Genomic DNA, 26,250 nt, shown 5'->3' with positions numbered 1-26,250 from the left:
CTTCTCAGAGTGTGTGTTAGGCCTCAAGCAACCTGGACCATCTAAGAATGAGGCTAACCATATGCAAGCATTCAGGTGCGCTATGAGACTAGTGGTGTTAGCTTTGGAAGTTCCCTGTTCATTCACATTCAGCAAGTTTCCATGCAGTGAAACTGCAAAACATTCCTATTTTATGGCAAACATGGAGGCCTCTGAACAAGAGGTCAAAACAGACTGAGACTGGGGAGAGCCTTCTAACAAGTCAAATGATCTCACAACATTGAACATCAGATGTCACTTTATTTCATATAATCTCAACATGCTGACAAATTATTGTCTTGCATCTTAAGTTGTCACTGTTACTGCTGCTACCCCACACTACAGTATAATACATCTTTTGGACTTTCCATGTACTTACTTTTGTAATTGGAACATGATCATATGGGTGTTCAATAACTGTTACAAGTCCTAGTGATTGGATTGTTTTAAGTGGCCACAAACTCCATGTATTGGTAGTTATTACTAGCCTTATTAATGGGTTCTTTCTGTTTATCTGTTGGTTAAAGTGATAAAATATGGCATTTGCTTTATAACCAACCTCCTGTTATTTTGTTACAGTTGGGGATAAATGGGCCCTTGCATCTTACAATTCAGGAAGTAAACATGCTGGTAATTTCAATAAATTATTGACTGATTTCACCTTAAACTGTACAGTATTCCATCCAATAATATTACTATCAACACCAAAGTAAACTGCGTTTTCTCAGTAGCACCCAAGACAGGCCAAGCCAAAATCCAAACCTATGGCATAACATTAACCAATAGCTGTCACTGCAGTTGAGCTGTGATCAAATACTCTTAATTAAAAAAAAATGCAAGAGTCAAAAGAGTCAATTGATACAAAACAGAAGTGACTGACCACAATTACATGTCAACTCACTGACAACTGCACTAACAACTATTACAAGTGGTTTCTGATTGGTCAAAAAATCTGACAAACAATCAGCGTCTAGGTAAATGTACAGCTACATAATGGCAATGGATTGTTTTTCTGCTCAGATCTCTTGTTTGAGAGCATGAATACTTGTTTTCTTATGCATGATCATGAAGCTCTTGTTTCATGTTAATTGTAGTGGGAAGATTTGAACCTCAACTGTGTAAGAGTCTGGATTTTAAACTACTTGTATAACTTAGCAGAATTGGAAATGCTTTTGTCGATGTGGATAGAAACTTTAAAATCTGTTTAACTCTAAATCTGCTTTTGAAAATCACTGTATATGACTATAATAATCCTATTCTGGATCTGATTATAAGTTACTTACCTAATAAATTAAACTAAAGTTAGAAAGAAAAAGTCGGCCTGCCGACCAAGTAATACACTCAGTAACTATTTTGGACAATAAATTAAATGCAAGATGTAACCACAATCTATATGGTTCATATTAATAAGTTTCAATAATAATATCATCCACACATTGATGAAATTTCTCACCCAAGAAGAGCATACTATTATTAAAGATATTGCATTGTTTAAAATACTTAGTATGTTGTCCTCTGCCAATTTGAAGAAATATTATTTAACTCTGAATTCAAAGTAGAATATTTATCCCAAGGCCAGGTTAATATTCTTTTAGAACTGTAATCTGATATCTATTGTAAGAATTCCTTTGACAGAATCTGGAGTGGTGCACCTTCAAATCAAGCAATCTCTTGTAAAAACAACCTTCAAATTACAAGTAATTACTGGTGAAAAGTTTGATAACTATGTCTACAAACTCATTTTTGGTGCAGTTTATGGCCAAAGAAACCACATTAAAGACCCTCTTCATAAATGGCTTCCAATTAAAAATTCTTTTGTAAGTATTAAAATTAGCCCAACTAACCTCGTTTTTGAGTTGAAAATTCACAAGAATTTTTACTCCCAAAAGAGGTTAGTTGGGCTAATTTAAATGCATACAAAATAATTTTAAATTGGCAGCCATTTGTGAATAGGGTCTATAATGGCTAACAAAATGTATAAATACACTAAGACTTTATTAACTATACAAGTGAAGCCTTTTTGCTTAATTATGAAACAATCACAACCTTGGTTTCCACAGAAACATGGATTTGATTTCCTATCAGATGACTTATCTCTTGTTCAAGTACTTCCACTACATCAAACTTATTATTCCACGCGAAGTTCAATTTCAAGACCACTGATCAACTTGAGATTAAAGAACTAAATGAAATAAGTTTCTAATAAAATCATACTTTCTTAACATAGAGATAGAGACAGATCTACAATTAAAAGATAGTAAAACAGTAATTTCTGGACAGAAATTAGCTAAGTTAATATAATATATTATAAATTATAACTGTTATCAGTGTACTTGTGACATTATTGCTATTTACAAATTTTGCCTGCACTACACAACCCAACACATTCATAGGTTATGAGGCATGGGCACGTTGATCAATACCGATTATCACAAATTACATGTTACAACTAGATGCAATACCCAATTTATTGACCTATCATTAGTGCCTCTCAAGTATTTGCTGCTGTAAGTTACCAGCTGCGTATCAATAGCCTTGATAAGACTGCTAAAGCCAGTGACATACTGGCTGATTCACTTGCCAACAAAAGATTTTTAGACAACTTAACAAGAAATTTGTGACTTGTCAGCAATACCTGGCAGTGACAGGTCTCAAGAGATCCTATCAAATTTTGTCAGCTGCAGTGTACTGCAGGCTTACTCCTTGAGAAACCAAACACAAGTGCCCACAAGCATTTCAAAGAAAATCACAGGCTCCTCTGTGAGTCACAACAGAATACCTGCCATGATACTGTTCTGAGAGCCCTCTCGAAATAAGCTAATGTGCTGCCAGCTTAGCTTAAGAACACTGTACCTTCTAGGGACAAATTATGGAGGTCTTTCAAATCTGAGTATGCTATCAATTACATTTCATACCGTTGAACCTGAAATGTTAGTGCTCATTAGCTAGTGAAAGAGAGTTAAAGAATTAAGAAACATTACACAGTGGCAAAACTCAAAGCAGATCAACTGGGATCACTGATTTACTTCCTATTGGATAGGAAAATCAAGTATTTCAGAACGAGGCATAAAGAATAATTGCTATTGCTAATATTCATATGCAAATCAGCAGTTCAAGTTGATCAAGCCCAAGTTTTGTCCAGTGTACAGCATACAGAAGTTACATAAATTTAATCCATAATGGCATCAAGCATGTATCGCTGAATGCCTCATTAAGTCATCTGGCATTTGAAATCTATTGCTACCTTCTTCACACCTGACACGCGAAGTTGCATCAGAGTGAAGTCTGACATGATCTTGCAGATGTTCGGCAATGCAGAATTCTTTATCACAAACAAAGCACTTGTACGGGCGGTTTCCATTATGAATATTCATATGATCTTGGAATTCAACCTCGGTGAGGAACTTCATGGAACAGATTTTACAGTCAAACAGCACAACCGCTCCACCCTGCTCTCGAGTGTGCTCCTCAATGTGAACCTTGTAGCTCTCTGCTTTTGTGAATGTCTTGAAGCAGTAGTTGCAGCGATGAAAGGATCTGCTTGCTTTCACAGGTTGAACTGTTGAGACAGAATTGACGGTAGTTAAATTCAACTGACTTTTGATTCAAGTGTGTGTAAAAAAAGTCTCAAATCAGCTTAAATTTGATTGCTGCAGGTTAGTGTGATGTGCAGTAGCGTAAGATGCTGGAGTAATTGAGCTGCACTCTTGAACAAGACACTTAAACCCTCAGAGACTGTGCCTCTCTCCACCCATAAATAATAGAGGGGAATGGTTATGAAACCCGACAAAGTTCTTTGTTGTTTGTTTTTGTTCGCTTTTTTGGCCTTGACAGTGCACAAAACACAATAGTTGTTTACTCCATACTGAGGAACTACCCAATAAAAACACCTTTGTTATGTAATTCATGCATAGTGTATGAGCGCAAAACAAAAGATTGTGCACTGTCGTGGACCTTCCAACATAAATCGTGGCATCTTTCTTTGCTCCTTTGATGTTTGCCGAGCATCATAACCAGTCCCCTCTATTAACTATGCTCCACCTTAAAAGTATAAATCTGGTGCCAGCAAATTGCTGGTATGACACAACAATGCTGGGCAATGACCTGTAACGGATTGGCATTCCATCCTACCAATTCCTGAGTTAGATTGTCTCGTGCAAGCCTGATGACCCAATGGGCTTAATCTTTAACTAGGTTATTTCAAGGTCTTTCTCTGTTGGTGAGATTTCCTCACCAATGGATCAAATAACATAGCCACACATACACTACTAAATTTGAAACTCAGAACTTATGTAGACTGGTAGCTACTAGACAGTAAGGCTACCCAGGAAATCACATTGAGACACCGAAAACAAAGTTCTAACAACATGGGATACAAAGTTGTTAAATACATATACACGTACATTTTCAGCCTTACCATTATGCATAGCTCTATGTGCCCTTAATGCTCCAATGTGCAAAAAGTTCTTCCCACAATGTCCACAGGGCATGTTTCCCACTTTGTGTCCCAGTTTGTGTTTACGAAGTGCATCAGCTCTACGGAACTCCATATTACATTCTTCACACTTGAACTGATTGGCTCCGGTGTGAAGGTTGATGTGTTTCTTAAGATCACTGGACTGTTTGAAGGCTTTTTGACAGATATGACACTTGAATGGTCGCTCACCTAAAAGAATAAAACACAAAAAAATAAATATCAACTGAAGGGAAAATTATTCCATAGTAATTGCAGTACAATGACATGCATTCATTAAGTTTAATGGTATTTTAATTACCTTTTGGGGCAAATGTGGGACTCAGACATCACCGACATTTCACTAAACAATGATTTCCGTATAATTTTCATTAATTTTTTATTAGTGCATCAAAAACATTGATGCTCATGGTCAAAATAATAAAATTAAATTAAAAGGGCATATAATTAATCTACTACATTTTGCCCTTTCCACTTCTTTTCATTGTATTCATGTCATCAAGTGGAGAAATACAAAAATACAACCAAAAAAATACAAATAATACATAAGTGCTTGCAATATGTAAAGTCATGAAAGTAACCATACCTGTGTGTATACGCATATGATCACGCAGGTGGCTGCGTGTACGAAACATCTTGCCACACACCTCACAGCGGAATTTAAATCGCTTGTTACCCATATGGATAACAGAATGCTGCTTCAGAAGGCTGGAACGAGAGAACGTCTTATTGCAGACTTCGCAGTGGTGAACAGAACTGTCTGATGAGTCCTTTTGCTCTATAACAATAAAATGGTACAGAAAACTACTTCAAATGCTGTTGAGAAAAAAATTACTTTGAACTAAATATATCCGATCTGTAGAATTTTTTGTACACTGAATTTTCAGTGGCATCTGTCAACCTTCATCAGAGTGAAAAAATGGATTCAGTGAACAAAAATCCTACGGATCAGATATATTTAAGTCAAATAATCATATCTACAGATTGCAACAATCAAAGATACATACACTATAGTTAATTATATTGAATGTGATATCTTTTGCATAGTCAAAAGGTTTGGTCTTCAAAGTAAAGCTGGCCTACAGGGACACAATTAACCCAAGGCCGACTCTGCATGGTTCTTGCAGCATAAGGTGGTTAGGAGTATTTCTACTCCCCCCTGGATAGCATGCAAGTCCATTGCAGGTTACTCTCCGGCATTCTGTCTGGAGGACCCTCTTAACCCCAACTGGTTCATAGCTCTTGGTGCTTAACTTCAGTTTCTGCACCATGAGGCAGCTAGGAGTAGCCGCGAAACAGTTGAAGTTTGAAGGGCATGCAGTTGAACAATGAAAATGAAACCTTTGACTTATTTCAAGACTTGCAATGCCTCTTTCCACCCAGGAGAGGAAATAATTTCTGACAAAGACATTCAAGCTTTCTGGCTCACTTATTTTGAAACAGGTCAATCTTACAAAAAGAATGAGGCAAGCAACCACTCTACATACATGTAAAAAGGGGTTTTATAGTGAGGGGGTAACTTATTTAAAGCTTAAGTGTGACAAATTGTAGCTTGAACATAATCTCACCTGCTAAAGAGTCAGAAGATGGTGACGGTTGGCCACCACTGCCAGACAATTTTCTCTCATTTGGTGCATCACCTGACTCAGAAGCTTCTGAAGTCTCGGAATCATCATCACCTGGTGGTGAGCCTGTCTCTCTCTCTGCTGTATCCTTTGGTTTGCTTTGTTCACTTGCTAAATATTTCAACATGTCAACAGACCTCTCTTGAGAAGTGTGAACATTATACAGGCTTCTTGATGATTGTGCAATAGCTTGGGAGAAAACATTAAGTTGGTTGCTCTCCAAAGAAGGGTTTGGGTAAGAAAACTGCAGTGCTTGTTCCCTCATGAGAAACTGTTCGCGAGTGTTCTTTTCTTGTTTCAAAGCCCAAGGATATTGCCCTACCAGGTCACTCATTTCCTTGCTCCACTGCAGTGTCATGGGACTTTCAGCATTACGTGGTACAAAGGGAATCCTTTCTGAAGGAGTACCAACCAGATATTTGACGTTATTCATGGTTAGGTTATAATTCTGTGGCACATGGTGGTTCTGTGGTTGATCAGGAAAAGACTGGTTTGCCGACGTCCTAGGTGCAGGTTTAGACAATGCCAAAGTACTTAATTTATAATCGCATTCCTGTAGGGTGCCTTGGACCGAGCTTTCTTCACTTTTTGCATCATTAGCAGGCTTTGGTGAACTGGAATGATATTGAATGACAGACACACGATGGCAAGGAACAGTGTTTACACTCTCAGCTGTCTTAGACACTTCAACACTGCCCTTTGGGGAATTCGCTGCTCTCAAGCTGTTTTCAATAAAAACGCTATAATTCCCTTTTTGGCTTTGAGGATCAACATTCATCACAAAGCGTGACATACATTGTGCATGTTGGGGAACATCCTGAAATGCAGAATGGATGCCATTAACTAACTGATCCACTGGACTTTTTTGTCTTTGAGGTGAAGGAGGACTTTTTCGTCTTTGAGGCGAAGGAGGACTTTTCCGTCTTTCAGGTGAAGGAACACTGACATGTCCAAATTTTCTTTCTGGTGATGGCTTTCTATTCCCTCCAAGACTGATGCTTTGGAATGGCAACCTCAGATAATCCACACCTTGAGGATTTGGCTGTGAACTGTAAAAGTACCTTGCTTGAGGTAAATGAAACTCAACACCTTCGCTGGTGATTTTTGGTGGAAGGAAACTTGCTTGTTCCATGTGACTCGTATTTGGTGACCGCCTGTTTGGATCATTGTCATAGCTCAAGACCGGGCTAACAGAGGGAGCTGGTTGTGGTCTCACAAGTGTCACCTCACTTGAGGGCGGTGACTGCTTAGAATGGTTGTTAGAGTTCCCCTCGTCCCCTGAGTCTGACAATGTTTCTGATCCACTGCCTGTGGTGTTGCCTGACGAGGACCTGTGTTGCATTATCTTGTGAAGCTCAAGTAGCTGGTTGGCAACATCCAATTTCAGATTCTTTTCATGTAGTTCGTTGTCTTCTTGGGTGTTGTCTTTTGGTACACTACTGTTCTGTGCAGAATCTGACACCTCTGGTGGAGTTTCCTCGCCATCAGCTTGTTCTGGAAATACTGAAGGATGAAGCTCTTTGTGTCGCTCAAAGGCTTCCTCAGAGGTAAACAGAGCACCGCAAGCACATTTGAAGAACTTGTGGACAGAATTGATGTGGCCGCGACAGTGATGGGAACGGGTGAAGGCTGAAGGACAGATAGGGCACTTGTAAGGTTTGTCCAAGGTGTGTGTGCGACGATGCTTCTTCAGGTCACTGGACTGCTTAAATCCCTTTTGGCAAATGTCACAAATATACGGACGCTCCCCTGAGAAACAAAATATTAAGCCATGATTAATATTGCATAACATTTTGATTATAAATTTCTGGGCTTAACTTGTTAACAATTCACATCTAGAATCTAACCTCAAGTTATATGCTTCTCGCTGCCTGTGATCATTGAAGTGAAACCCACTGAGAACTAATCCTAAAGGTACTTACAATTTATTATGCCATGTAATGTGATTCTATTGTAACTTTAAAGGCTGTGGATGAAACTCTAGTGTGGCCATTCAAGTGAAAGTTATTACATGGTACTTTCATGTGATACTGTTTACCTCAAAATACAACAGGTTGTTCTAGCTTTATAGGCTGTGGATGAAACTCTAGTGTGGCCATTCAAGTGAAAGTTATTACATGGTACTTTCATGTGATACTGTTTACCTCAAAATACAACAGGTTGTTCTAGCTTTATAGGCTGTGGATAAAACTCTAGTGCGTGACCATTTAAATAAAAGCTATTGAGAAGTACTTTCATCTGGTACTGTTTGTTTTACTCTGTTCAAAAATCCTATCACTTCTCAAATACCACACAAATGTAAGCTGACTTATGATAAGAAATATTTCAAACCTACCAGGCACCTGACCACTTGACCCTATTAAAGATTTTTAGTCTTTAATCACTGTTTAACCTATGAGAAAGCCACATGTAACTCACCAGTGTGGACCCTAACATGGTCTTTCAGATGTGATGACACCCTGAACTGTTTGCCACAGGTGCTACACTTGTATGGCTTCTCTCCAGAATGTAGCCTCAAGTGAATGTTCCTACTGCTTGGATGGCTGAACAGCTTTCCACACACATGGCACTTGTAGTATTTCTGGTCACCATGTACATCCCTGCAGTGCTGGCGCAACATTGCCAGACCCATGTACTGAGTGTTGCAGCGTTCACACTTGTACATCCGAAGTCGCTTGGACGAGGCTCCACTGGCCTCTTGGGAGGAGTCATCCAGTCCAGAAACAGTACTAGACTGCGAATCTGAGATAACAAAAACTTTAATTTCAGTTGAAATAAAATTAGATCAATGAGCCTTTTAGGGATATTAACTTATCTAATAATTATATTAACGACCTCAATGAAGAAGTGTACCTGGAATTGTACGTTGCGAAACAAAAATTAATTATAAAACAAACACAGGGCTGTCATTAAGGGCCATAACCTGCAATACCTGTTATGGCTTAGTACGCTTGATTTTCCCTTGATGCTACAGGTAAAATTGCCTGTTGTTGATGGAATTCACCCACACAGTAACACGTTTGCCATGGGTGTGGAGAACAAGGCTACAGGTGACTCAAAACTTAACGACAGCCCTGAAACATCCACCCAAGATAAAATGAACTTACTTTTCAGTACTGACTTCGCAAAGTTCAATACGGTGGAATAACAAATTGGAAGTTAAATGTTCAGTATAGATAAAAAAAATAGTATTTTGAAGTATTCAGTACCTTGTACATCTTGTTCAGCAACATCTTTAGGACTTTCATTCCCCTCCATATCATTTTTATCAACTTCTGACACTTTAGTGCCAGGATCTTCAGTCACATCTCCAGCATTATCATTATCAACAGGATCAGTTTTGCTTTCTTCTGGATTTTCCTCCTTGCTGACTTTTGAGGTCTTCCTCCTGGGTTTTTCAGGTACGCTAAGGTCATCAGTAGATGGAATTTCTAAGTCTTCAAGCTCAATCTCTGTGAGAACTCGTTTAATGCTCACTTTCCTGAAACAAAAAGAAAGAAAGATTGAGGCATATCAAATTGGGTCTGTGCATATAAACAGTGCAGTCTTTCATATATGCTGAGATCCATACCATTATGGATCATATCAAGTATTCATAACTTACAGTAGTAACTGCAGAACTAACAAGGCTGACAAAAATATCCATCACAATTGTCGTTCTTGAGGGCTGAATAATTTTGCATGCTAAGAGTTTCATGCTGGATGTTGCAGACTTAATGGACATCAAATTGAACAGTCATTAAGTACGAAAAGTAATTACTTATTAGTAGTTATGGGCAATATGTTTTATAAAAATTACAAAGATCTCTACAGAGGATGTACAGTACAAGACTTAAGACACTTCTCACTCAGAGATTATTCGGTAGCTTTACTGAGTAGTTCTTGATCTAGGAAATCACTCTGTTTACAATTTTAAATGCCTTAAGGATGGTGCCTAGTTTTGTTAGTTTGCACACATTCTGTGCATCATGCAAGGCATGGTTTACACAACACGTGCACGCTAGGGTTGACACTGACGCAATCAACTGTGCTACTAAGTAGGCGACTAAACTGACCAAATCAAGTTAATGAACCTGTACTTAATCTTAAACCAGGAACACCAGAATAGCAGCCTATTGTCAACCACCTACGGTTGGTGTCTTCTGTCTGAAAGACTAGCTGTTATCCAAAGAAAATCATACAGAAATCCAGTTGTAAACATGTACCTGCAGATGATGTAGTGCATGCACTAAACAAGTGCGAAAGACGTAAATGTCTGACTTACTGGGGGAGGTGACAAGAAAAAATGTAATGGGCACTGGAAAAGTTTTCAAAAAAGATGAAAACAACTCATAGCTTGGTAATCAAGCTTTGAACTCTAATTATGATATTCACTGCCAGCACTTTATATATAGCCTCATAAGCTAGGCTTTTTGACCAATCAGAATATTGGATTCATGAATTCACCTCTAGAAATTATACTAAAATGAGGTACTCTACCATGATTACAATTGAGCCTCTTTAATAAGCACATGAGAGAGGCCAAGCTGAGTGTCTGTAATGTACAGGTAGAGAATGTATGTCCAATATTGATTGTGGTGTCTCTGAAACCAAGTTAATTGTCCAAATAAAATGTGTTTGTATTCTAGAGTTGTTAGTGAGGAGAGATTTGCCTGTATCAGGGTTCTTCTTTTACTCTACCAAATACCTTATGAAATATAATTTTAATATAACTTGTGGATTTTCATTGTTACCTTTCCCTAAATTAAATGTCTAAGTTTACATGTTGTCTTACCTTTGTATCATTTTTGAGAACCGTCACTTCCACAAATATTCTCTGTTTTATCAAAGATTCACTGTGCTCTAGTCAAAATCAAACACTGAAATTTAAAAAAATGTATATAATACATATGGAATTCAAACCATTTACTTGGAAGAGAAATTTCTGTAAAATCAGCCAATGAATGTGTTAAAAAGTAAATTTATGTAAAAAGTTATTTAGGGGTGACTACAGTACAGCTGAACCTCTCTGTAATGTAGGGCCACCTTGTGGCAGAAAAATAATTTTTCTGATCAATGAATGGTTGGGAAGAAAAATCCTGGCAGTTGTATCTAGAAGTAGCTACTAAGCAGAGGGTGAATGGTATTCATTCAATTTAATGTTTTGCATCTATGGGATAAAATGGTTTTTCAACACAAGCTGTAATATTTTGCATAATGCACTGTAAAATGTCGCATTGATCACGTCTTCCACCAAAGAATATTGGAAACAATACAATTAATGTACATGAACAACGTGCCAGTGCAAATTAAATCGACACTTCCAAATCTAACATAAATGTACTAATAGAATGGTTCAGCACACCAAATTAATTGATGATGGTGAATTTATATTGCAAAACACAATTTCATCAAACAAATACTGAGCTTACAAATTATATGCATAATTACTGTTTCCTAGAACTTTTCTAGAAGAATCTATGTAAAACAGAAGCAAAACAAATCTGAATTCTAACCGTTCCACGCAGATATTCTGGGAGATTGTTGTGTTCTATCCCGACAGATTTTTCTACCATGAATTCTCAGTTCTTAGTGACGATCCCGAGTTATGTATGTAGTGATTGATCAAAACACTGACTTTATTAAGACATTCGAGAACCGGACGTAAAGGTCAGCCATTTACGCACAAAAGAGCAGACATGACAGACATTCCAAAATGTTTCCGCTGCTCCATTCTCAAAGAAAATCTTCAAAATCTAAATTTCACTCGTAAATTCATCGGCCATATTCACGTATCGTCCATCGGTTTGAGCTAGAGTGCCCCCATGGGTCGGAGGAATTTCCTTGTCGAAAGCGGAATTTTCACAATAAAAGTTAATCTCAAAACTACATCATAGAGAAAGAATAAAATTTTTCACTTCACGATAGACTGAAATGCGAATAATGTTGCTTTAAACTGGAATTATAATGACTTTGAGGCGTGCTTGTGTGAATGTACTCTCACAATCAAATTACACGTGCCCGATATTACGAGTTTAATGACATAAACTAAAACCTCTGTTGCATTTCTCAAAACTAGAATTTATTCCTAAGTAAACGGTAATAAATATTCCCTAAAGGAATCGTCGACAAGATGAAATCGAGTAATCTGTTAGTTTCTTTTATTAATTGATCGTCGAGAAAGCGCCTTCAGGGAATTGAATGCACGTGCGGTTTCTACTTCTAGCCTCAGTTACAAGCGAAGAGTTATCAGTTCTCCTGTTTTGGTCAAAAAAGAACGTTCAAACACTTATTGGTTACGCAGAATGTAATCCGGTAAGCCAGATCTGTTCCACCCAAGTAATGTAGACAGGCCAAAAATCGCAAGAACGATAGGAATGGCGGAAAGAGACTAAACGTGAACTATAGCATGTCTGCAACTACAGTACGAGTCATCGCTTATAACGATGTTATACAGACTCTTTTGAATCAAAAAGCGACAAATAAGTCGATGAAGTGAATTGTGCGCGATAAAACGTCAAAAAACTGCTTCGCTGGCAACGTGGCATGTGACCAAACATGGTGGTCGTTCACGTTTTTGACCGAGATGGTTCACGTATTGCGGAGCGCATTCTAGTCGTCAGAGAGATTTTATAGCATCCGAGAACAACACAACGCGAATTTCGGACGGCGAATGACTTTTTCGTGTTGATAACAGCCTTTCTGTGAGAGAAAATCGGACAAACAAGCTCAAAGAATGCGAACGGAACTAAACGAGGAAAAAGACCACTGCGAAGGGGTAAGTTGACATCTCATTTCACGTAGGCTGCTAGTACGTGTAACCCGTTTGTGAAGAAAAATCTTACCTCTTCAACAGACCACCTAGTTCGACCATTGAATAATCGATCGGTCGCTGAAGCCGCTAACCGCCACATAAACGACTCAAGGAAGAAGAACCGCCGGTGAAAGCGGAATAACAATTTTCACGTAAAAGTGACTACATTTGACGCAATCCACATGCCCTGAACGTGTGCCTCTTTCCCAGCACCTGGCGTTTGAACGTGTTTGTTTTTGATCGACGTGTTTCAAATCGCCTCAGTCACGTGGGACCCGTAGGGTTGACAACCTGATATCCGCCATGCTTAAGTTGGAAATAGCGAAAAAGACTAAAAGAGGCAAGACTTATCTGTTCCTTCAAGATTACATTGAATATGGGCTGATACTGCAACGCGCTCAAAGATGGAGGGGTCCTGAGAATTAGGGCTAAAACACGGCTATGACGTCATGCAACTTTCCTTTCAAGAGCCGAATGGCCGGAGGGACTTCTCATTATAACCAAAATAGAATTATGGCATACAAACTTAAGAATCATCGATAATTTTAAAATTAGTAACTTTAACAAGACTATGCGGAAAAGATTTTCTTTTCATTTGCTGTGAAATTTGCTAAGAAACATGAGAAAGAGCTAGAAAGGCTAAGGTCTCGTGACATTGTACCCACTGAACCAAATCCTTGCTTGTTGCGATTTGCACAACAAGAAACTCACTGTTAACCTGTGTTTCAATACGTTTATGCAAGCATATCCATACACGCGTTTTCCGACATCCGTTCTCGTGAAACGACAACCGGAAAACTTGGACGCACGGGAAGATATTTTTGGACTATTAGTAATTCATGTGTACGTTGTGTGTGATCGATATTTTAGTTAAGTATTGATAACTACTGAAGACGAGGAAAGGTAAGGGTAAAAATAAACGATTGAAAACGAAACTCTCAAGAAAACAAGTATTTTACAAACAAAAGAACAGGTTAAAATGACTGACAAAGGCCGTTTGTGAATCACCGAAGCGAAAGCTCCCCTTCGTGTGTGGTTTGGCGAATGTTCCCGTGTAATACATGCTTTCCTGATGAGGTTAAGGTAAAGTGCACATTGTTGTCAAGTTGGCTTTATGAAGTCATGCCGGATTACATGCGTCAGTTGATCTCAGTTGCCCAGAGAAACAACAACATATCCAAACACTGTTTTCATTCGCTGACCCAGCTTGTTTGGTCCGAGGGGAGGGTTGGGGGAGGAGGCAGAGATACGGCATAGGCCAAGGTTGCCTCGCTTAGAACAACAGCTTCTGCACGTTCGACGGAATCAAATCACCCCGAAATGTAGATCGACTTGGTCTACTAGAAGCTTCGCACACGCTAGGTTCAACTAATTTAAGCAATTAGCCCCTAAATCGCACACGTTGTCTCGCATAACTTGTGATCAGGAGTGTTGCTTGCCTTGTCTTGTGACGTAAAACTAGAACGTAAATTTAAACTGTTCCAGGCTTAGAGATTGTTCGGGAACACGAGACTAAAGGTGTGAACGAATTCTTTTTATGACCCTCCACCACAGAATTTCCCTATTTAGAAAGCGTTCATTCGTGTTTCCAGAGGATTGCGGTGAAAACACGACTGGATGTTTTGGAAACAAGATTAAGCCAATTTTCACAGTTGCTTCAAGTTCTGCAAAATTTTCACGGGTGCATGTGTGTTTTCACAACTCTTTAAAAACAAGAACGAAAGTGCTCCGTTTCTGTTATAAAGTCAAGATTCTCCTTTAACTTAGAACTTATACGAGAATGATTTTCGTCTAATCACAGTGCAAGCAGAGTGGTGCTTTATACTGGCGTTCTTTTTCAAAATGGGTTTGTCACACATGGCACCTGCGTGGGAAGTTACGTAATGATGTATGCTTGACTTGTCTAATTATTGTTATTGTTAACTGTTGATATCAGATAGCTTGGGCGAAACAAAAAAAAAATACTTTCATGACTTTTTTGTCTCGGATTTCTGTAGCTTATCTAAAGCATTTTCCTGGCCCAACTGTTTTTGCTTACTATATTTGTATATGTAATACACCACGGCCTCTCCATCCCAGCCGCTGAAATTTTTATCTTCGAATCGTCTCTCAGCTTTCGAAAATTCGACAGTTTTGTAGTGGTATTACTTGTTAAATTATTTTTGTTGTGTACGGAACCAAGTCGGCTAATTTGAGAAATAATTAGATTGCGGCATCTGCTAGCAATATATTTGTTCGCGACAGAAGTTCCGTTATATCAAACACACCTTTCGCATTTGAAATTTAAATTAAGAACTCGATCAATTCATCCCTGCGGGCAAGTTTTGAACTCAAATGCTCCGTTGTGTAATAGCTTCAAATTCTGAAACCAAAACATAACATCAAATTTCTTATGTTTTTAACAGAACGTTTCTTGAAATAAATGTTTAATTTTCTTAGTGATAGGGAAGAATAACAGCTGTTGTTTTTACACAGAAGTGGCCGACGCATCCTTGAGTGGCGGGGCGGGACCCCTTTAATACCGGAAGTTCTTGTTGAATGCTCAGGCATACAATATTAATACTCCATCTATAGATTATGCTCACAAAGTGTCGTTATGTTCTATTTTTAAAAATTACACTGCATCAGCCTTTCCTAAGACTGAACAATAACTTAAAGAGTCCACTTGACCGTTCATCGCGTCGAAAATAGTGTTCTAGTTCGGGACCGGACTAATAATTGCTTACAATAGTTTCAGCAATAGTTTTTGCCCTAAGCCCACGTTACACTCCGAGGGAAATGCGTATCGTATTTGTTTGTACTCTCTCACGACCCCATAACCCGGGAACATGACTAAGAACTTTTTTATATGCCAGCATAATTTTCGTCACCAGCATGCTCAAAATTATGCCGGCATAATTACGACACATGCAGCGCAATGGGAAAATCAATGTAGGCGTTAGACAGAGGACGCACTGTTTGCTTTCAGAAGGAAAAGAAAGCTCAGTGATGTTATACACGTGTTCCTAAAAATAAATAGTGTTGTAATGAGACAGCCTCATTCTCATTATTGACGTCATGAGCGAAAAGCCCTGGGGACGATTGCAGTCAAGATGCACATGCGTCGATGCGATGGAGCCGAGAGCTCAAGCCCAGACAGAGGGGGCGTACTAAGGGGGGGGGGGGGGGGGAGAGGGGGAGGCGGTAGTGTTTATATACGCTCAGTGAAATAATGAAGATGTTCCTAATAATAAATAGTGTTGTAATGAGACAGCCTCATTCTCATTATTGACGTCGTGAGCGAAAAGCCCTGGGGACGATTGCAATCAAGATGCACATGCGTCGATGCGATGGAGCCGAGAGCTCAAGCCCAGACAGAGGGGGCGTACTAAGGGGGGGGGGAGGGGGAGGCGGTAGTGTTTATATACGCTCAGTGAAATAATGAAGATGTTCCTAATAATAAATAGTGTTGTAATGAGACAGCCTCATTCTCATTATTGACGTCGTGAGCGAAAAGCCCTGGGGACGATTGCAATCAAGATGCACATGCGTCGATGCGATGGAGCCGAGAGCTCAAGCCCAGACAGAGGGGGCGTACTAAGGGGGGGGGGGAGGGGGAGGCGGTAGTGTTTATATACGCTCAGTGAAATAATGAAGATGTTCCTAATAATAAATAGTGTTGTAATGAGACAGCCTCATTCTCATTATTGACGTCATGAGCGAAAAGCCCTGGGGACGATTGCAGTCAAGATGCACATGCGTCGACGCGATGGAGCCGAGAGCTCAAGCCCAGACAGAGGGGGCGTACTAAGGGGGGGGGGGAAGGGGGAGGCGGTAGTGTTTATATACGCTCAGTGAAATAATGAAGATGTTCCTAATAATAAATAGTGTTGTAATGAGACAGCCTCATTCTCATTATTGACGTCATGAGCGAAAAGCCCTGGGGACGATTGCAATCAAGATGCACATGCGTCGATGCGATGGAGCCGAGAGCTCAAGCCCAGACAGAGGGGGCGTACTAAGGGGGGAGGGGAGGGGGAGGCGGTAGTGTTTATATACGCTCAGTGAAATAATGAAGATGTTCCTAATAATAAATAGTGTTGTAATGAGACAGCCTCATTCTCATTATTGACGTCGTGAGCGAAAAGCCCTGGGGACGATTGCAATCAAGATGCACATGCGTCGATGCGATGGAGCCGAGAGCTCAAGCCCAGACAGAGGGGGCGTACTATGCGGGGGTGGGGGGTGGGGAGCGGGGCCGGCAGTGTTTATATACGCTCAGTGAAATAATGAAGATGTTCCTAATAATAAATAGTGTTGTAATGAGACAGCCTCATTTTCATTATTGACGTAATGAACGAAAAGCCCTGGGGACGACCGCAATCAAGATGGAGCCGAGTGCTCAAGTCCAGACTGAGGGGGCGTACTATGGGGAGACGGTAGTGTTTACGTGACTTCACCAGCAATTGTATTGTTTTGTCGCGGCCGCAAACAGGTCACCGCACTGAAAAGCGCTATGTTGCGGGCAAAAAAAAAAACGAAAAAATAAAGGAAGTTATCACGTGCGGTAAAATTAAAGGTGGTCTGAGTTCGTGCAATATTTATAGCGTGAATCTAAAATTTGTTTGTTTAGGAAGTCAAAGAGATTGTTCTAAACACGTACGAATGCTGTCAGTTGACTAAAAGGGTTTTGGTACGATATTGTGCTACGATCAAGTCTGTCGAATGAGTCAGTCGCTGTAGGGACTGGGTTTTTTTAATGCGTATACTGATTTTCATTTTCTCTTCCTCTGGTTAACCACAGAACCTGGGATATTTTTCGCCATCTTCAAACTGACAGCCCTGAGACCTGCCGCGAATTTGTTTTACGTGTGCTGCGTACAGAAGTTCAATATGTCACTTCCTTCCTTAGTCGAAAATCAGGACAACAGGAAAGAGGATATTACGCACGTAGGCTATTCCGTGAGACACTTGTTTTTAAAAAAACAATTGTCTCACATGCTACGTTTGTCTCTATCACGTCATTAAATTTTTTTGTGTGGTTTTTATTACCGTATCAATAGACGGATTCGGCTATCGTTGCCACCCAGTTTAAATCATGTGATGATTCATTTGGGAGATTACAATTGTTTTGTTTGTACATATTCCCATGCAATGAGCTGCGTGTGACAAATTGCGCCATTATAATCTCCCAAATGAGTCATCGCATGTTCTGAATTGGGTGGCAACAAGGATGCAAACACGTTAGTCGAATCCGTTTATTAATGCTACGTCTGCTTATATCCTTCGGAAGATACATCGATCTTGAAAAATTCGGCGCAAGGTTCTCAAATTGTGATCCGTCTCAATCTAGCTTTTCCAGTCTTAAATATAATTTGCTTTTTTGGTCTGCATGTGTATTGGATCTCTTCGGTTTTCGAGGTTTTCTGGCTTGAATTTGCAGTCAGCCGTTTGGAACATAGCAAAATTAAAACCCTCATTTGCGATCGGGTAACAGTAAGAGTCATCATTGATATTGATAAACTGTTTCTCAGAATGCTGCCAACTTTGTAGTCCCTTCGTCCGTTTGCTATTTTGAGTGTAGCTAAAATTTTTGGTTCCAAGTTATAAGAGTGCTCATCAGTGTGGCGCATGTTTGCCGAGAAGGATGCCTTATTTGCCAGCAAAGTTTTGCTGTGTTAAAAAGTGCCAATTTCAAAATAAGCTTCTTTAAAAAAAAAATGCTGGTTTCAAGCTGGAGGTTTGTTTCTATTTTAGGTGAAATGTTCTGAGAGGATGTCAGTAGGCTTAACGAGGAAGCGTTAGTTGCTTGGTTTTTTTTTACGGGAAATGATAACTGGAATATTTTTTTAGTTACCGGACAGATGAGCTAATAGCGGAAGGGGTGTCATTGATATCAGTGGAGGTGTGCTTCTATAAGTGGCGCTATTTAACAATTAGATTATGAGCTCGAGGTTTCTATCGCGCGATAGATGACGATGGCACAGCCCGAGTCAACAACTATCACGAGCTCATAAATTAATTGTTTAAGTATAAATCTACTAGTCGTTGAGACCTTATCAAAATTCTCTTCACAGACACTTCGAAAACGCAAAGAAACCCAGGGCCGCAGCCAGGCCGGAGACAGCAGTAACAGAAGTTTTAGGCACAGAACAAATTAAAAAAGTACATTCAAAACGAAATTCCGTCATTTCGTGAGGGTCAGAAAAGCCAGATTATGCTAGCAGTGCTAAATTTAGATAAAAGCTAAAAATTATGCTCGGTTTGCTAAATTATGCCAAAAATTATGCTAGCACAATCCGGCGACAAAAGCCTAATTATGACTGAAGCGATGTCTACGATTTAATTCTCCTCCTAGGTATTAAGGGTGTTTATGATGGATATAAACAACAAGAACGAAAAACAATGACTGAGGCAAGTGCCTCGGTTTGCCTGTTACTAGCTACGGCCAACCGAACATTGCGAGGCTACTCACTATCTTTAACAGAATAGATAGTGACTAATAATAGAACGGCATTCGTGATAGAACGCTAGAAGATTTATACTTCAAACGTGTAGAATATAAAGATCCTGACAAATATTGATCAATTTGGCAGGGTTTGTTACAACTAAGCCATCATGATTTCTTTTAGAATTTTTCAAATTCTTTACAATAGCGTAAGACTAACAACAAAATGATCGGACGATCGGGATGGACTGAGGTTCCACAGCATAGGCAATGGAGGTGATAGGCGGTGTTGGTACACTGAAACTTGTTTCATCGGCTTTCGGTCAGATTGTTCAGGATTGTGGACCGAAAACTAACAAAGTTAAGCTGATGTCCTGCAGTACACGAAGTAGGTCTCTGAGTTTAACCACGCGTAACACTGACGAATCATTCAATGGCAGCTGCTACACAGTAAGCGATGCCCATCAGAAAGAAGAATGGCAAAAGAACCAAGCCTAGTACTAAGTAACCTGGCGCCAGGAGTAGCACCCAGAAGCAAGCTGCAAGAAAAAAAAAAGACGTCGCCTAGTTGGATACGCTCTCCATTTTACAAAGATCGAGGAGACTGGATATCAGCTTGAGGCGCTAGGATTTCTGGGATTGCTTGGGTTAGGAAGCAAGGTGACGCGCGCTAACATTTAAGTACATTTTGTTACTGGGTTTGACAAAAAAAGGGGCTTATCTTAGAAGGGGTGTATTACCAATAGTAATCGAAGTTTTAAACATGATTGGCTTATATTTGGAAGGGATTTATTTGCAAACAGCTTCAGGTACATGTTGAAATGCCCAAATGTTGTTGTTTATGGTGGTCATTGGGCTTAGCTACACCTAGCTAGTTCACTGGCATGCCACTTAAACTGAAAGAAACAAATATATCAACTAAACACAATGGGCTTAAAAATCCCAACTTGCGGGAACCAGACCAGTTGGCTATTTACAAGCACGACCGAGGAGTTGAACTAGGGTCTACTGAGAAACAACTCCAGCTTAATCAGTAGTCAGAGCCGGAACTTGAAACCGTGACCTCCGGATTTCAAGTCCGGCGCCCTAACAACTTGGCCACGCTGTGTCCTGGAAATATTGCAGTGGTAAAATCTTACAAAAAATAATGATTGATTTTGAACCGGAGACAAATGTTGGAGAGCATTTTACTATGGAGATGTTTAAGTACCCCGACAACAAATGAATCGTACCCTTGCCGTGAATACTGTACCACGCATGTCCTCGTTCACAGAATAAGCATCCGAAACAATAATCACAACGATACTGCGGTGGACTTCCTTCTTCAATTACAACCTCTGTAGAAGGCGGAGCATCCGTGAGAAGAGGTGAACCATCGCTACAACATTACAACAAGATGAAATGAGTTTATTCCAATGAGTGGTAAATTAGTCTGTTCCCCTCAGTTCTTAGGTTGTGGGGAAAATGACTAAGGATAACGAAAAAGGCAAAAATGCACAACGGAAAAGACGTTGGAAAAATGACATAGACCAAGGTACTGAGATGGCTGAGAGCTATTTTGGCAATGAGACAATGAAAACCTTTTTCTGTGCGTGTGTTTTGTTTTGCTCGAACATCATGGCGGGGACCGAATGGAATAAAAAAGGTTTTCAAGGCACGATGATTGAATCACCGTACGTCATCGGAAGTACATTCGATCGTCAGGCTAACTTAGTAACTATCGTCACAGTTTAAATCCCAAGGCTGAGAGACAATCAGCGGTGAAAACAATTGATATCTCATTACTCAGGAGAATATGATCTAAGAAACACATTCCCCGTACATGGACCTCTTCCCAAAGAGATATTCCGCAATGCCAACTCGTTCCAGGGTCTCTCATCTTCCCGCCCCCTGGAGTCCTCTCTCGCTCCAGGGGGTGGGAAGATGAGAGACCTGAGAACTAGGTTGTCGCAATGCAAACAGTGCAGTAGTTCAAAACAAATGATTTTTTTTCTCTAAACGCGTTAGATTTTCAAATTTGGATTTAGATCAGACGCGACCCGATGACCGTTGGGAATTGGCTGCGCAATCATGGAACCGAGACTGAAAATAACTTCCATAGCGAGACGCCAAGCTTAAAATAGATTTCACGGCCAGATTATCATGAGGGACAGGGAAGTGTTCTCTTAGATCGTAGTCTCTCGCCTAACTACAGTGCAAATACGTACAAAGCATTTAAAATGAAGATTATTGTAAGGAAAGGCGAGCAGTTTTAGTGAATCAAACGCATTCCTACCCGAACTTAGTTACTTCTTCCACCGCTTGAAAGTCGCCTGGTTCAACTTGAACGGCGACACTTGCACATGTGCTGTGTGTTAGCAATAAATGAAGCAAAGAAAACATTTTCAGTCATTTCAGCAACGAAAGTATGAAGCTAACTGATTAGATATTATTTTGCCTCAAAGTGGTACACTTAGGTGAAACACGTGTTTCTAAACTACAAGGCAAATCATTTCGTTGGGCTTAAAATAAGCATTAGACGAGTCAGGTCTACTTGTGATGTATTTTTGGTTGCCAGTTGAGGTATTTTTTCTAAGATGGTCAGATCTTGCTTCCACTGATGTTTGAGAAGGACTGGAAATCCGCTTCATCGCTTGTCAGTTGTATATAAAGTGAAAAGAAAAAGGAAGAACATATATATATATAGCACGGAACTATAAAATCATTTGAGGAGGAGGAGGGAGAGTAGAGAGAGCTATAGCATGTGACTGATTTTGGAGAAGATCGGGTGAGGCCGTGGGATAGAGTAAAGTTCCCGGGTTGCTCAATCGTTAATAAGTCTGTTCCGGGTTAAGTAGAATTTGAAATTCTTAAGTACATTACCAGATTTCAAAATTCCTTATATCAACTTGAGTACCGCACCTAAAACAAAGACAATTGTCATCAGTAAGGTAAAGTATTTATTTTTATTATATCTCTCAGTTAGTACGCGCGCTGTGATTGGTCAATTTAGCGGGCCGTACTCTTCTGTACGGCCCGCTAAAATATAACGTTGGTTTTGTTGCCAAACTGTTTCGTGATTTATCGAAAGTGTTCTTAACTTTTATAGCAGGTGAAAGTTTAAAACCTTCCTATACTCTAAATTATGTAATAGAGCGTGCTAAAGACTTAAAAACAGTTTCAAACTGACTCGTTTTGCTTTCGAGGTGCGTCAGAAATTTGAAGCCTTTCCGAGTCCGCGTTAATAGAAATCGTTTCCGAACCCGTCAGGCACACAGTAGAGGTATAATAAATATCTTACTAACCTCTTCTTCTCGGTCCGTACTGTAAGTTACGGATCCTCGTTTTTTTCCCCTTCGATTTACGACCCGCGCGCTTCGCGCTTGGGCCATAAATCGAAGGGGAAAAACCTCGGGCCGTAAATTACAGTACGGACCGAGAAGAAGAGGTTAGTAAGAGGTATATACACGATAACAATATAACAGCAACGCTGATGTGTTCGTGTGTAAAAATCAGAAAACTATCTAAAAGACTCTCTAAAAGGTATTTACAAAGAAGAGAACTATTAATTACAGAAATAATACGATAAATTAAAAAACGATTTCGAAAAACATTTAAGCAAGAAAATTAACGTGAGTAAAGTAACATGACGTTTCGACAACTTCGTGTCATCATTGTCAAATAAATAAATCAAAAATAGCGGCAAGGCATCTTTATAGTACTTAGGATATGAGAAAAGAAAGAAATGTGAGAAATTTATTTTCTCACATCCTAAGTACTATAAAAATATACCTTGCCATTACTTTTAATTTATTCATTTGACAATGATGACACGAAGTCGTCGAAAAGTCATGTTATTTTACTTACGTTTAAATACGATAAAGCACAAAAAAAAAAACATAAAACAATAAAAAGATGTAAAAGCTAGATCGGTATTTAAAATCTGTAAAATTCACGTAGTATTTTCCTAATTTTTCCTTTTAAAAGCGCCAAGTCAGTCAATATTCTAACTTTAATTCATTGTCAAGCTTGTTCCAAAGTTTGGCCCTAACAGAGGTGATGGACTTCTTTAATGTACTGGTCTTGGAGAAGGGAATATTAAAATAGAGTTTTTGCCTGAGAATGTAGCTCATCTCACGTTTTCACGACAGTCTTGCAAACAAGTGTGTAAAACTGACAAGGCAATCGAACCATTATCAGGCAATCTACTTCTCACAAATTTGACCTGAAATATTATCACCAGTTGTCTTAAGTTTACTGAAAACTATTTCGAATCCCCTTCATCGATTCCCATTCAAATTTTGCGTGCCACTTTTGCAGTCTTACGGCCGATTGCAAACTGAATCTAGATTACCTCTTCCCATCACAGCTACATATCTTATCTTGAGCAGTGTTAAAGACGCTTTTGTTAGGAATCTTTAATTTTATAGATTCTGAATATTGTTTTCAGCTGTTATCAAATGCTTAACAAATAATTCAGCGCGGACATCGTATTTACAGGCAAAACTGTATTCCGCGCCACCTTCTGCATGCCCCCTACAAAAGGACAGAAATATACGCCATCTTCAGTTTTATACAGTGTAGTGTACTTACTCAACAACCGTCACCATTTTCGGTGCGTCATGTGACACTTAGTGACTGCACTTTCCAGTGGAAGATTAAACGTTTTTGGCTTATTAACTAGCTGCAAATAAGAAGGGTAGAACAGAAACTCAGTCAGATCTGTTTCTGCAGCTTGAAGTCACTAAGTGCTATAAAGAGTGAAACATCCCTAGGGCAATTCGTAAGACACAATATAACTTCGTTTCCTTGTGGTTATTCATTATTGTTGGCATTATTCATGCAAAGAGAATTGTAAGTACGTAAAAGGTACAAGAGCAAAATAAACTCTCATTGCATGGAGCTCGAATACCGAGCTGTGGCACAATCCTCAAATACAAATACTGTATCGACCTATATCCATTCTCGATTAACTAGCTCTTCCGTCAACAATAGTTTTCAATCAACATTTTTTCCATTTTAACTCCAAGCACTTTTATAATGGATCTCCACAAATCATTTGTGGAGACCCATTGTTAAAGTGCTTGCATAACTTATGCAAGTTATGCATAAAAACACAGAACTAAGTGACATTGTAGATCTTGTCGCGTAACGTTGTTACAAAGAAAATGAGAAAAATAACCAACCACGAAAATCTGAAACGAATGAGTGAGATAAAACTTCAAAAAGAAAGAAACGCTGCCCTCACATGAATTCTTGTTCCACGCTTTTACAAGTGTCAGGTACACGAAACACCTACACAATTTTACTAATTGACTCGTCATTACTAGTCCCTATATCCTTGTTTTTTTAGCACTGGATTCCGAAGAGTATGCATATTTTATATTTGCTGACCTTGGCCGATCAGTATAGAGATTCTTTATTATAAGAATCATATAGAAGGCCGATGACACAGTCTTTTCTGTATTCAAACGAACCATTGCTAGTGGGAATATTATCAATTTTTGCGTCTTTTTGAAAAAAGTAAACCTATTTGTAAGTTAGAACGCGATTTCTTCCAGGATATCCCAGTTTTTTTTTTTTTTCAGGTTGTTTCGGTAGCCTGCTAGGGAATCTACATTAAAATCTCAATCGAGATCGAGCCTATGATGAGAATGATGCCAGTCTCTTGGCCAAAAATACCACGCAACGACTCCGACCAGGACTCGAACCTTGACTCTTCCGTCCGGAATGTGAAGAACGGATTTACTGTCAAAACTAACAGCAAACTGAAAATAATAGAATTTACCCTCCAAGTTAAAAATCCAATAAATACTAGCCTTTGTTGAGAACGGTTAGTGAAGGAGAACTCCATGCATGTCCGAGCGGAACTCTTGAACTGTTGTTGTTGAACTTGTGCCACAAAGATGTTTGGTTCTACAGATTCCGAAAAGAAAAAAAAAAAACCACTGAATTAAAGGTATACAGAAGCAAATTGAATTTTCGTGCTGCAACAAAAAAGGAAAGTAATTCAAATTAATTCTTGACTGCAATTTCTTTTTTGACTTCTTTTCTTAATTGAACTTGTCAAAATTTTGGCAGCTATTTTGACGGGTACGTAAACAAAGCCTTGACGATCCGATGTGGAACTGTGTTTCCCGAAGTAAATTTCTCGACGATTTACGTTCTCAAATCTCGATTCAAATGTTCAAACAATTTGCATTTAACATTCAATTCGAAGAGTTCTTATTTAGTTTTCAGTCTAAAGAATTTCATTATGATGCATACTTATGAGTGGTGGAAAAAACACATATATTGAAGATAATTATAAAACCTCTGTAATTTGCCACCCGTAAACATAATTTAAATTTGTTAAAAATAGTCGTTTCCAGGCCCTTTGGGTTTACTGGTCAGCGACATGGATCACGCCTTCAGAAATGATTAAGTATGTGGTGTAACAAGCACTACTTCTAGCATGATAGCGTGATCTCTAAATGTCACCTTGGAGATTTGTGTTACGTTATATAACGGCTGCTTTTGTTGTTGAATAAGGAATTAATTTGGCAATAGTTAAGAAGCGGTTACTCTGTGGCTTCAGTAATGAAGATGGATTGGAAAGTTTTGAAGAATACGAAGCAACCATATTTATAGGCTGTAACTTATGAAAGGAAAACAATGAGTGTGCAAAGAAACACTAAGCCACTGAATCCCTTGAGTAAATGAGGGCTAGTGCCTTGTATGCTCCACTCACAGGAGCGAAGAGGATGGGTGAGTGAGTGATGGAAAAACAAGATTACATCATAATCGTTCTACCTTTAAAATTGAAACAAATTAATTAAGCAAATCTTACGATTACGGAAGACAAGAAGAATACCTTTACAATATGTACCATCGTGCATGATTAGGTTTGAGCAAAAAATATTAAATTCAAAATTACAAAAAGTCAATGTTCAAT

The 26,250-nt window shown here is 39.2% G+C and overlaps 2 protein-coding genes and 1 long non-coding RNA gene across 7 annotated transcripts; 1 reads left to right on the top strand and 2 right to left on the bottom strand.

The window, feature by feature from the left end:
- Window positions 1–259: 259 nt before the first annotated feature.
- LOC110066139 (uncharacterized) lies at window positions 260–13,079 on the bottom strand. 5 transcript variants are annotated; one of them, XM_020773342.2, is made up of 8 exons: window positions 12,942–13,079; window positions 10,892–10,976; window positions 9,327–9,598; window positions 8,536–8,859; window positions 6,061–7,866; window positions 5,079–5,270; window positions 4,436–4,684; window positions 260–3,577 (listed from the first exon to the last, which is right to left on the bottom strand). In XM_020773342.2, exons 2-8 carry the CDS (start codon window positions 10,900–10,902, stop codon window positions 3,204–3,206), a joined length of 3,228 nt encoding a protein of 1,075 aa, XP_020629001.2. In that variant the 5' UTR covers window positions 10,903–10,976; window positions 12,942–13,079; the 3' UTR covers window positions 260–3,203. The 5 variants fall into 5 exon arrangements, with proteins under 5 accessions (XP_020629001.2, XP_020629016.2, XP_020629009.2 ...); XM_020773357.2 differs by having other exon boundaries at window positions 10,892–10,959; window positions 12,942–13,024; XM_020773350.2 differs by lacking the exon at window positions 12,942–13,079 and adding an exon at window positions 11,613–11,723.
- On the top strand, window positions 12,400–13,845 carry LOC110066177 (uncharacterized). Its single transcript, XR_002298513.2, has 2 exons — window positions 12,400–12,874; window positions 12,953–13,845. It is a non-coding gene; the product is annotated as an uncharacterized LOC110066177 (long non-coding RNA).
- Window positions 13,846–18,263: 4,418 nt separating this feature from the next.
- On the bottom strand, window positions 18,264–24,288 carry LOC110065867 (uncharacterized). The gene is made up of 5 exons (XM_020773044.2): window positions 23,910–24,288; window positions 22,200–22,238; window positions 21,613–21,684; window positions 20,570–20,715; window positions 18,264–19,876 (listed from the first exon to the last, which is right to left on the bottom strand). Exons 1-5 carry the CDS (start codon window positions 23,924–23,926, stop codon window positions 19,764–19,766), a joined length of 387 nt encoding a protein of 128 aa, XP_020628703.1. The 5' UTR covers window positions 23,927–24,288; the 3' UTR covers window positions 18,264–19,763.
- Window positions 24,289–26,250: the final 1,962 nt, after the last annotated feature.

Source organism: Orbicella faveolata, unplaced genomic scaffold (genome assembly GCF_042242905.1).
Source record: "Orbicella faveolata isolate gen_17 unplaced genomic scaffold, um_ofav_v1 contig_47, whole genome shotgun sequence".
Classification (NCBI taxonomy): Eukaryota; Metazoa; Cnidaria; class Anthozoa; order Scleractinia; family Merulinidae; genus Orbicella; species Orbicella faveolata.
Note: the sequence above shows the minus strand (reverse complement) of the source record. Positions and strands in the feature narration are given on the sequence as shown.